Source organism: Raphanus sativus, chromosome 1 (assembly GCF_000801105.2).
Source record: "Raphanus sativus cultivar WK10039 chromosome 1, ASM80110v3, whole genome shotgun sequence".
In the NCBI taxonomy this organism is placed as follows: domain Eukaryota; kingdom Viridiplantae; phylum Streptophyta; class Magnoliopsida; order Brassicales; family Brassicaceae; genus Raphanus; species Raphanus sativus.
In genome coordinates this window covers 20598916-20611363 of record NC_079511.1, presented here as the reverse complement: position 1 = coordinate 20611363, position 12448 = coordinate 20598916, and the positions used below count along the sequence as shown (strand labels likewise).

Genomic DNA, 12448 nt, shown 5'->3' with positions numbered 1-12448 from the left:
TCATCAATCCTACGAATGACATGCCTCATATGGACCTTTCAATGTCCAAAGTTTCCACCATCAAACATGATTGGCTTTTGCACAGCGATCAGTTCTTTCATATGTTCCATGTTCTCTCCAAAATCTCAACATGTAGGCGATGTTGATATCGTAGAGGTTGACCGCTCTGATACCAAATGTAAAACCTAGAACAGAAACAAAAGCAGAAAAACTTAAAACACTGAAGATCACTTCAAAATACTTTATTAGGAATCACTTAAACAATCTCAAATACTTGTTTAATCAGGTTTACAAGAACACACACACATGTATGTTGACTGATCAATTCCTAACACTATCAAAACACGAGAATTCAGACCTAAGTTATACCCTTACAATTTTCTCGTTGCGCTTTCTCAAAACCTAAAAACCTTTTTTTTTCTTCCAAAAAGCACATCCTCTTCCCTAGAGTGCACTTTCTTTTTTACACCTCTTCTTGACAAATATTCTCGACAATTTTCTTTCCTTATTTTCCTCCATGACTTGTAACCACTTTGATTCTCAATCCCGTGTCTGCTAAGTCATTGATCGGTTTCAGCCACACACCGGTTTAGTTTTTTGGTTCAATTCTCTGATCTGACTCCATTTCGAACTGACTTCAATCTCCACTGGAACTCTTGGTTCAACAGAAAGGGGATGAATTCACCTTAAGACTACTTGCATAGCAATGTCATCTCAATATACGTTTACCAACTAACATATTTATATTTGCTGTTATTTTCTCTATAATGATTGAACTAATTCTTTCTAACCATTGTATTAAAAAGATTTTCGTTTGCAATTGTACTCTCAATTATTTACCGAAGTTGTGTTGATGTAAAGATGTCCGCCCTGAAGTAGTCGCTGACGTAGTTACTGAAGCAGACGTCGTGTGAAGTGGTGAAGACCATGTGGAGTCAAGGTGCTGAGCTGGAGTCGTGTGGACTTGGAGAGCAAGGGAGTATCTTGGAGAAAAGGCAAAGAGGAATAAACTTGGGGAGCAAGTTTATGACTTAAAAGAAGAGGAATAAGTGCATTCCAAGAAAAGGAAAGTTGCACTTATTGATATGGAAGATGTCCATATTGTGGTTCCTTGGAGACTAGGATTTCGGGAACGTGGTGTTAGTATAAGATAGCTATGTGGTCGTCTGTAGAGAGACAGAGACACGGAGGCTGATCTTATAGAGAGAGAGAAGCTTTTGGAGGTGTTCTGGGTCGTGCTGAAGCAGTGGCTGAAGTACTTGACGGAGGAGAGACATAAGCTAGGGTTGCTTAGGAATTGTTCAGTGGCGTGTGTTAGGGTGTAACACTAGACGTGTAAAGCTGATTAAGCATAGCTTGTAGTAGGGTTTACAAGGCGATTTCTAATAAGAGCAATTGGTGTTTGCTTGTGTATTTGTCTCTGGTTTATCTTTTGCATTACTATTGTTTGTGTCATCTTTGCACTTACAAGTAGTATCAGAGCGGGTCACCTAAGTTACTGGTGTGATCTTAGAGGTGAAGATGGACACGGTTATTTCTGTGCAGAAGGCAATCCTGTAGAATGCAGACCAGTATGGTCATTGGAAGGCTCGCATGAAGCAGTTAATTCGAGGAATCAATGAAGATGCGTGGACAGCTGTGGAGACTGGTTGGGAGGAGACTACCATAGTCACAGCGGATGGGAAGAAGCCTAAGCCAAAGTTGGATTGGTCAGAGGCAGAGCGCAATGCAGCAAAGTTTATTGCAAAGGCGCTATCAGCGATTTTTGGAGCTGTTGAAGTGGAACAGTTTCATCTGATTCAGGGGAGTACTTCAGCTAAAGAGGCGTGGGAGATCCTGCTGAATTCGTTTGAAGGAGATGATAGTGTCAAGAGGACACGTCTGGATCATCTTGGTTCGCAGTTCGAGAACCTCAGGTGGTCAGATATTGATACGGTGGCGAGCTTCAGTGCCAAACTCAGTGATATGGCGCATGAAGCATGTGTAATTGGAAAGAAGTACAAGGAGAAGAAGCTGGTGAAGAAGTTGCTACACTGTCTTCCAGCAAGGTTTGGAGCTCAGAAGGCGGTCATGAATATGACTGCAAACACGGATGAGCTCAAGTTTGACAAGGTAATGGGTATGCTGAAGGCGGAAGAGATGGAGACAGGCAGTGGCTCGGTGTCTACATCAGGAGGTACGTCAGGGAGTATAGCCCTTGTGGCTGAAAAAGAAGTTGATAGACTTCAGAAGATTGATGATGCCGTGGGATGGGTAGTCAGGAACATCAGAGAGTTCATGCGCTGCGTTAGGAAGAGGCCTCCGCATGTAAAGCATGGAGGTGGTCAAGGCAATCGCAGAAGGAGAGAAGGTTTCAAGTGCTACGAATGTGAAGGAGTTGGTCATATAAGGGCTAACTGTCATGTAGCACGACGAAGAGAACTTAAGTGTTCTGAATGCAGAGGTGTTGGACACACACGGCGTGAATGTCCAAACTCAAAGAAGGGAAAAGGAGGTTCATCGCAGTCGTCTGATGAGTCAGAGTCTAAAGAAGATGAAAAGGTGTTGAAGAATATGGTTGCGTTTGGTGCACGCAAGGAGGGATCTGGTGAATCCTCGGATTCAGATGTTTATACAGACGATGATGAGTATCATGTGCTGTATGAAAAGTGGTTGAAGCTCAAGAATGTGTTTCAGAAGCAGAATGAGCTGCTTGAGGAACTTCGTGAGGAACTTGCAACTGTAAAAGAGAAGAATAAGTCTCTGGAGCAGGAGGTTAGCAAGCTTAGGAAAGTTGAGAGTACTAAGAAAGTACAGAAGGGGCTGTCACATTTTGTGTGTGGGAGCACATCAAAAGGTGGAGCCAAAAGACCTTGTCAGGAAGTACGTCGGGACGTAAGATAAGGAGTACGGCAGGAAGTTCTACAGCGCGTGGCTGTGAGTAACAAGCCGAAAGTGGTACATCAGTGCAGCAACATGAAGTCCAGACAGGAGGGTCTGAAGCATGGGTATGCAGCTGGTACAAGGAAGGAGGCTGATCGGCGCATCAGCAACTGTGTCAGGCCAAAGAAAAAGCAACATCAGATGTGCTGCTGGTTCTGTGGGAAGGTTGGACACAAGAAGGTGGAGTGTTTTGCTCGTGAAAAGAGTAGAAACATGGCCAAGAGGGTGAACAAGGCGTTTAATAAACCCAAGAAGGTTGAAGAGTTGTCTGTAGCCAAAAGTGGCTTACTTGATGAGATCAAGGAGAAGACATCAGAAGATGAATGTAGCTCTGGTAGGAGTGATCTTGAGGAAGATCAAGATGCATGAAGTCTGGAGTTTGGACAGGGAGTTGTCCATAGCACAACAGGGAAGGAGATCGAAGTGCGTCAGGAAGTGATGCGAGAGGATCTTCAGGAGGGTGATAGTGAAATCACTCCAAACCAATAGCAACGAGTGCAGAGGGCACTCGGGGTGGTTGAGGAAGGGCTCATAGTCAAGGAGACGATGTATGAAGGAAGCCAGGTCCTCAACAGAAGTGAGTCGAGAGGTAGCTCGACAAGTACGTCAGATCGTGATGCATTAAGCATGGAGTAGCAGACGAGTTTGTCTGTAAGGCTTGACATCTAAGCATCTGTTTTAGCTTAGTATGCAATCAAGTAGGGGGAGAATGGTGACGTTCTGGTCAAGAGAATGCATATCTCATGGGAGAGAAAAACATGTTGTGGTGCACATCTCGTGGGGGAGAAAGCACAATTGGCGTGGAAGTTTCCAGGTGGGGAACGTGGTTGTTGAACCAGAAGGATGTTGTGCTTGATCAGCACACAAAGCTAAAAGGGGGAGATTGTTGATGTAAAGATATCCGCCCTAAAGTAGTCGCTGACGTAGTTACTGAAGTAGACGTCGTGTGAAGTGGTGAAGACCATGTGAAGTCAAGGTGCTGAGCTGGAGTCGTGTGGACTTGGAGAGTAATGGAGTATCTTGAGAAAAGGCAAAGATAAATAAACTTGGGGAGCAAGTTTATGACTTAAAAGAAGAGGAATAAGTGCATTCCAAGAAAATGAAAGTTGCACTTATTGATATGGAAGATGTTCATATTGTGGTTCCTTGGAGACTAGAATTTCGGGAACGTGGAGTTAGTATAAGATAATTATGTGGTCGTCTGTAGAGAGACAAAAACACGGAAGTTGATCTTATAAAGAGAGAGAAGCTTTTGGAGGTGTTATGGGTCGTACTGAAGCAGTAGCTGAAGTACTTGACGGAGGAAAGACATAAGTTAGGTTGCTTAGAAATTGTTCAGTGACGTGTGTTAGGGTGTTAAAATAGATGTGTAAAACTGATTAAGCATAGCTTGTAATAGGGTTTATAAGGCGATTTCTAATAAGAGTAATTGGTGTTTACTTGTGTATTTGTCTCTGATTTATCTTCGCCAAAACCTTTCTTTCATAGGTATTAATCTAGGGCGGCGTTGACAAAAGAATAATAATCTAGGGCGGCTCTATGACTGGTATACAAAAAGATGGAACAAATAAACTTCATCAACAAAAGATTTTTTTTAAAAGAAGTTGGCGATCCAATACCTTCAAAACAAACTAAAACTAAAGTTAGTCGAATAACTAAAAGTAAAGGTTCAAATGGTTGCTTAGTATATTAGTATTGCAGTTTCGATTCGATAGAAGTTCATCTTAATTGAAAACAGAAAAAGAAACTGGAACTAATCGAATTATATATTATATATAGTATACAGTATAATGGGGGCACAAACACACAAGATTGGTTTACATCACATGTGATGATGTTGATGTGAATAATAGTATCGTCCACATATGTTTACTATAGAAAATATTACATCTAGAGGCAGTTTTGAGTTTTTTATAACAAAATAAGACAGTTTCCACTACTAGAACACTTTTTTCTAACTTTTCTTCTTTTTGGTTACGTCTAGTGGTTGAAATCAGAACCAATTGTAACTAGTAGATCCCGCTTCTTTTTCTTCTCTCTTCTTATCTTTTCTTTTCTCGATTTGTTTTTTCACAGATAAAAAAATATTAAAATTTACAGAAAAAGTCTTTTTAATGAAAAAAAAGGTACATAATTCCTCTCATAATTCAAAAGAGTTTTTTTCTATGACAAATAATCATTCATAAAAATAAAAACAAAAAGATGATCAAAATAATTTTGGAGTGGTGAAAAATCTCGTGATTTTTTTTTCCAACTAATAACTGTCATTTTTTCTCTAACGAAAATCTTTTGCCGGCGACCCCAAATCCTAAGCTCCATTGCAACATAGCTCTACCGCTATTCGCGTCACGGTCAAATCGTCTTCTCCTCGTTGTGGTCGTCATGCTCACGACTTTAGTTATGGACGCTGAAATCGTCGTCGTTTAATGGCAGATTGAAGAGAAAGCTTCAAAGAAGCAACAATGGTGGAATTTTGGTTATTTGCACATATGGTCCTCCAACTTTTGTTTATTCTCCAGTTTCTCAAAATTCTATTATGTTCACAAATATTCCAAACTTTTAGTTGTGCAATCTAGATCAAGCGAATGTTCTGATTTTGCAACACTGGTTTTGTTTTATTTTGTTTATGCCTCAGATATTTCTGATTTGCAATATTCTTCGATTTGGTCCCATAATTCATATATTTACACTGATAAATTATCTTTGCTACTTTATACATAAAATATCATTGATGTTGTTCACTATAAAAGCAAACATAAAACTCTAAGGGGGTGTATTCAACTGAGAGTTTCAGGTGATTTGCATTGAAATGACAAATCCACTTTTATTCAAACATGAATTTTAAAAACTCATTTAAAATCCACTGTTATTGAACTTGACATTTCGTAAAGTACTCTGAAATCCACTGTTATTGAAAATATTTTAAGTTGTGAGATTTTAAAGTTCTGAGGTGATTTTAGGGTGTTTGGGTGGAGTTTCTTAATTAAAAAAAATAAAACTCAAATCCCATTGTTTTAGGTGATATTCTAGAGTAGTTTAACAAAAATCACCTAAATTTCTGCAACTTATTAAAATCATCTAAAACTCCATTAAAAATCAAATCACATCAAATGCTAAATTGAATACATCCCCCTAAAAGAATATCAATGATTTTGGGTGTCCATGTGGACACTAGCTATATTATGGATGACTGGTAAAATTGATTTAGATGAAGTTTCAACTTTGAATTTTTATCCAATTTCATAACTTTAGCAATGTCTACATGTACACATGTGATTTATCTTCCTTTTTTGAGCAACTACACTAGAAATAATATATAATATTGTACATATGTACAAAGAGATGATTGTACACATGTACGCAAATGTTAAATGACCATTCATGTACACATGTTAAAGGACCATTCCTGTAATTTACGTGTACATAAATAATATATAATATTGTACACATGTACACAACACTATGCACAATGTACACAACAATATGTACAATATTATATATATGTACATAAAACAAAACAAAACGGCAAAGAGATGATTGTACACATGTACGCAAATGTTAAATGATCATTCATGTACACATGTTAAAGAACCATTCCTGTAATTCATAAACTCAAGATAATGTTAACACAATGTACATGTGGATTTTTTTTTTCCATGTACACACATGGTAGAGGCATTCTTGAAATCTGACTGAACCCAAATATAATCCTTGACCCAAATATGTACATTATCATATTTGTCGTACACATGTACACCTCCACATTTGTACACATGTACATTATTTATACTACACATACACAGTCAAGATGAATATGACATGTACATCATTATCATTATACAAGTATTATCTCACTATGTACGAAGATAATGAATAAAACAAATCAAGAAACCAGAGAGAAATTGCTCAAATGATGTATTACATGTACACATGTACACCTCACATTGTGTACACAGCCAAGTTGTATAGCAGTATATATGTGTACATGTAACTATCATTTAATAGAACACTATTATAAAAAAATTTCACGTAGATATGTAAAACGATGTACACATATATATATCATTAGAACATGTGAATATGTAAAATGATATACACATACATATATATCATTAAAACAATGTACATATAGAAATTTTAAATGAGATTTGTATTTTTACTAGTCTATAGTCTTTTTATCTCCACACCAACCAAATTATGAATGTACACATATACACAACTTTACACTAACTCAACACATGTACACTAACGAATGTACACATGTACACTAAAGAATGTACACATATACACTAAAGAATGTACACAACTATATACAACTTTACACATTAACTTTTATTGTACACATGTACACTAATGAATGTACACAACTTTAGAACATGTTAGACATTTAACATATATCTCAAAACTATAGCTTCACATATCTCAAAAGATAGATCTAGTGATGGAGAAAACGATTTCATAAAAAAAAAATTGAAAAAAGAAATTTAAGAATCAAATATGAATTTTCTAAAAAAAATAGAAAATGAATGAGGAAGAAGACGAAGGAGAAAAATAAAGAGAAAAAAGGTAAAAAAATTTAAAAAATTGTAGGACCACTCTAGTTAGATAAATGAATTCTAGTTGATAATAATTGGTTTTTAGTCACAAAAAACTACCTCAAAAGCACAAACTGTCTTAGATTGTAATTAAAATCTTAAAACTGTCTTAGAGTGTAAAAAACTCTTTACTATATAATATAATCATTTAATTTCTATTAAAGACGAAAGATTCTATTTTACTATTATTTTATTCTCTAGAGATTTTCCTGAAGAAGAAAATGTTAGCTAAGTTATTATCAAATTCGACCGTCCATTCAAAGACGTACACGTCTTTATGGTCAAACATCATTCACCTAACTTCCTAGAAAACTACGTAACAATGCATGTGCCTAATTTCTGTTGTGCAATCCCAGTCAATTTATATAGATGATGGATGAAATGAAGATGACTTTGTGAAATTTCCAGGCTCTTATCATATCAATTCTCTTTAAATTTGCTCACTTCTTTCCCTCTTCTCTCTGTAAAATACCATTCGAATCTTACCATTAACGGAGAAACAGTGTATGCAGAGACAATGGGCAATACAGATTCGTTCTGTGGGCGTAAAAGGTAACAATTAGTATCACTCGCTGTTTTAATATTTATAAATACCAGGTAAATAGACATGTAATATGTATTCTTGTAGTTACAAAAAAAACATGTATTATTGTGTACGTATGTATAGATTTCCCAGCAAGGAAACTTCGAACAGTTCTGTTGGAAACAACTCATCTCACGATGGTATTAAAACAATTGAAGCTGTCAAGAGTTGTAGCTTCTCTAGAAAGTCAGATCTTTGCATCCGTATCATCACTTGGAACATGAATGGAAAGGTACGTTCGTATGTACACGGATATTATCACTAGTAACTACATAAAACAAATTTTCCTTAATTTCATTACTAATTGTTTCTAAGAAATGTGAAGGTTTCGTATGAGGATTTGGTAGAGCTTGTTGGCAAAGACAGAAAATTCGATTTGCTTGTCGTTGGCGTGCAAGAGGCTCCCAAAACCAATGTAGCTCAACTTTTGCAGACAGCTTCATCTCCAACTCATGTGTAAGTGATCCACTGTTTCTTTCTGTTCTTCTCCATTATTGATTTACAACAATATTCTATTCCCTATGATTTTAATATTTTGCGAAGTTCCATTTACAAATGAAATGCAGGCTTCTTGGGAAGGCGAAACTGCAATCGATCCAGCTATTTTTGTTTGGACCAAAGAATTCACAACCACTAGTAAAAGGTATTTATTCATCTATTATTATCAGATGTATATACTCTTTAACAATCGGTTCCCAAGCGGGCCAGATACAGAAAATCGTGAATGGAAGGTTAACATTTTTAGCCTAGGTGTTTGTTGCGACACAATGAAAAGTATTAAATGCTAATCAATAGTAGTATATGTTAAGAATTTGTATTAGTTAAAATGTTAAATACTTAAAATGACACTAACACTGAAAATAAATCTCTAGATTAACTGGCAAGGGGTTAAAGCTTCCTAAACACCTGACTAGTCTTACAAAATTTTGAGATGAATATACAATCTTACAATAAACCAAAACAATAAGTTAATTGGTGTCTGATTAATTTCAGTTTTTTTTAACTTTGGCGTCTGATTAATTGCAGAACTAAAAGCGGAGAGTCAATCGGTTGGAGGATGTGGAGGTTTAATTGGAAGAAAGAAAGGAGCCGTGGCTATTCGTATTAACTACGATGACTTCAAAATCGTTTTCATCTCTTGTCATCTCTCTGGTACCTACTTTGGTTTTGTTTTCTTATGGCTAATTCACAATTAATTATAATTATAAATACTAATATTACAATGCATGCAGCTCACGCATATAAAGTAGATCAGAGAAATGAAGAGTTGAGACGCATATCAAATTCACTATTATCAAAAGACAAAAGGACACATGACCTCATTGTTTGGCTTGGAGATCTTAATTACAGGATCCAAGATGTCTCTAACCGTCCTGCTCGATCCCTTATCCAAAATCATCTCCAATCTGTATGTCCCCTTTTCAACTTCATAAAGTGCAAACTATATCTTGATACTTACGGGTGCATATTCCGCATTTTGTTTGGTCATAAATCAATGATAGTAGGGAAACAAAAATAAAAGATAATTAATTAGTTCTATATTTTTCTTCATACTTTTTAATTAGAGAAAAATAAAAAAATAGCACCAAACCAAATTTTTGTCACAAAAATAGCATCACAAGAAAAAAATGTCCAAAAAAGTTTTATTGAAGGGTAAATATGCATTTATAACCCTTGGGTTAATTAATCTAAAATTATGGTTTAGAGTTAAAGGGTGGGTTTTAGAAATGTATTCAAATTTTTAAAAATAAAAAATTAAAACTAAAATTTTCAAAATAAAAAGGTACTATTTTGGTCATTTTATTTTTTGAATGCTATTTTGTGATAAAAACTTTAAAATGCTATTTTTGAGATTTGCCCCTTTAATTACTTGGCTCGATTCATCTCAGTGAGTAAACATTTATTTTATTTTGGTACACAAACATTATTACAGTTTGGCTTAAATAAGAGATGTTCTATTTTGAAAAACTTAGGTACATGATCCGATTTGTTACTCACTCCCAATCCTTATTTGACGTTGTGACTTTATACAGGTTCTTGTGAGTAAAGATCAGCTCTTGCAAGAAGCTGAGAGAGGTGAAATATTCAAGGGATATTATGAAGGTACCCTAGGGTTTAAACCGACTTACAAATACAATGTGGGAAGCAGTAACTACGATACAAGCCACAAGGTCAGGGTTCCAGCTTGGACAGACAGGATCTTGTACAAGATTCAAGATACCAAAAATATTCAAACAACTCTTTACTCTTATGATTCCATAGACCAAGTGAATGGTTCCGATCATAAGCCTGTGAAAGCGGATCTCTGCTTGAAGTGGATCAACAGTTAAATAAATGAACGAATTTTGTGAGGGGTCAGAATAATATATTGTTGCTATATTGAATGTAAATAGTAAGCAACACTTTGCTTTTTTCTTTTTAGCTATTATTAGATTTGTATGTTTCAATGTAAGGTTCGCAACTCTCCAAAGTGTTAATTTCTTGTCTGTGTGCAATCTCTACGTTATCCTTTGATCTGATTCGGCTCCCTGCTCTTCATGATCTGCAACACCCGAAATTCCTGCCCTTCACAGTGAGGATCTTGCATGACTAACCCTTCTAGGAGTCCACCATTCTAACCTATTCACAGCGCTTTTATAGAAAAAATCATCAAGACCCCTGTTACCTCCATGAAGTTTAAACCGGACATCACTTTGAAGCTATCCATTGGTGTTCGCCTCCTTTAGCCATATATCACCTTTTTCAACGTTCTTGGCTTTTGTTTTCTAGACCACGAAGTTAAGTTGTCCTCATATCCTACTACTGCGTTCTTTCTGTTCTTACTTGTTTGACTAAAGTGAAATATATTTTAAGAAAAAACTGACAATAAGTGTCAGTAAAGAACCTTCCCCCCTGAAGGCCACATTATTAAACCCATTCTCTGTTTCCTCAGGAGATGGGCAAGCGTCACACCCGTTCTCAAAACCATCCTCCATCTCCCGGGCTATCAGCGCAGTTGCGACACACCTAGAGAGAATAAAAGAAAACAAATAGCATTTTCTGCATATTAGAACAAGAGAAAACATGATGATATCATTGTACCTTTCAGTTGGGACCAATGTGACATTTTTGGCCTTCAAGTGAACAAATGTTTCTTTAGTCTTGAGTCTATATTCACATTGAAAAACTTAAGCTTGCCACTGAAACCCTTCAGTCCAGAGAGCACTGAGTACTTGCCTCTGGGCAAACCTGTGATCATTGGGCTCCCAGGCGGAAGGAAGGGTCTTCTTGTCCACCTCAAGAACCTCATTGGGAACACCTCTCTCCCTGATACGACCTTGGATGGTGTTCCTTGGATCAATTGAAGAGGATGGATGATGGGTGATATTCCATAGATTTTAACAGTTTTCAGTCATTGTATATAACCTTTTAAGAGTTTATTTATTATGTTTTGGAGTCTTTTTAAAATTATTTCAGACCTAAATATGTTTTGGAGTAGTATGAAGATTATCTAGAATTTTAGAGTTAAAAATTGGAAAAAATCGTAACTGTTCAATAAATCAGCGAGAGTCAATATTTAGATGGACTGTCGATCAACACCAATCCCTTGGTGTTGTTAAACAGTGGCCCAAGAAGGCAGGCCTACTTGTTCGTGACCGATCTAAACCCAGAAGATCAATAATATTACAAGATTATCTCTGACTGACTTTTACCTAATATTTATGGTGTTGCCATTGTTTGGACAAAATAGAACGCTCTTTTACACATTCTTTTACACAATATATATATTTAAAAGTTTTTACTAGATTCATAGAGAAGATCTAAGCCTCCTTTTGAGATTTGTATTAGAACTCCATTGTTTTCTTACTCTATCATGATTTAGAGAGAAGATCTAAGACTCATTTAGAGATTTGTATTGGAATTCCATTGTTTTCTTACTCTATCATGTGCTTATTATTCAGAGTATTGTTGTGTTTTGTTTTACTATGTATACTTAGTTTCCCTTGTTATATTTAGGGTTAGTTAGGGTTTTGATAGATTATCCAAAACTATAGAACTGCTCCGATGAATTATGTAGACTTCCTTTATCAGGACTGTGCTTACTGCTTGTGTTTTAGAGTAGCTAACTAGAACCATGAACTTAGGATTGCTGACAACTACGACACTAGATTCACACCCTGAATTAAATATGTTGAGCTAGGTTGCTAGATACATGCAACGTCTGGTCTAAAAACTTAGTGAACTTATCGAATATGACCATAAAATCGGCCTAGGGAAATGTCGATCGATACTAGAAAGGTAGCATCGGTCGACACTCGATCCGTGTTCATAAGCGAGAGCTGGAACACTGGAATTCAAATTCTGGGAT

The 12448-nt window shown here is 36.4% G+C and overlaps 1 protein-coding gene across 1 annotated transcript; it reads left to right on the top strand.

The window, feature by feature from the left end:
• Window positions 1-7905: 7905 nt before the first annotated feature.
• Window positions 7906-10585, top strand: LOC108861574 (type IV inositol polyphosphate 5-phosphatase 11). The gene is made up of 7 exons (XM_018635478.2): window positions 7906-8069; window positions 8185-8332; window positions 8426-8556; window positions 8667-8743; window positions 9127-9252; window positions 9333-9508; window positions 10134-10585. The coding sequence occupies exons 1-7, from the start codon at window positions 8035-8037 to the stop codon at window positions 10428-10430; spliced, it is 990 nt and encodes a 329-aa protein (XP_018490980.1). The 5' UTR covers window positions 7906-8034; the 3' UTR covers window positions 10431-10585.
• The last annotated feature ends 1863 nt before the right edge of the window (window positions 10586-12448 follow it).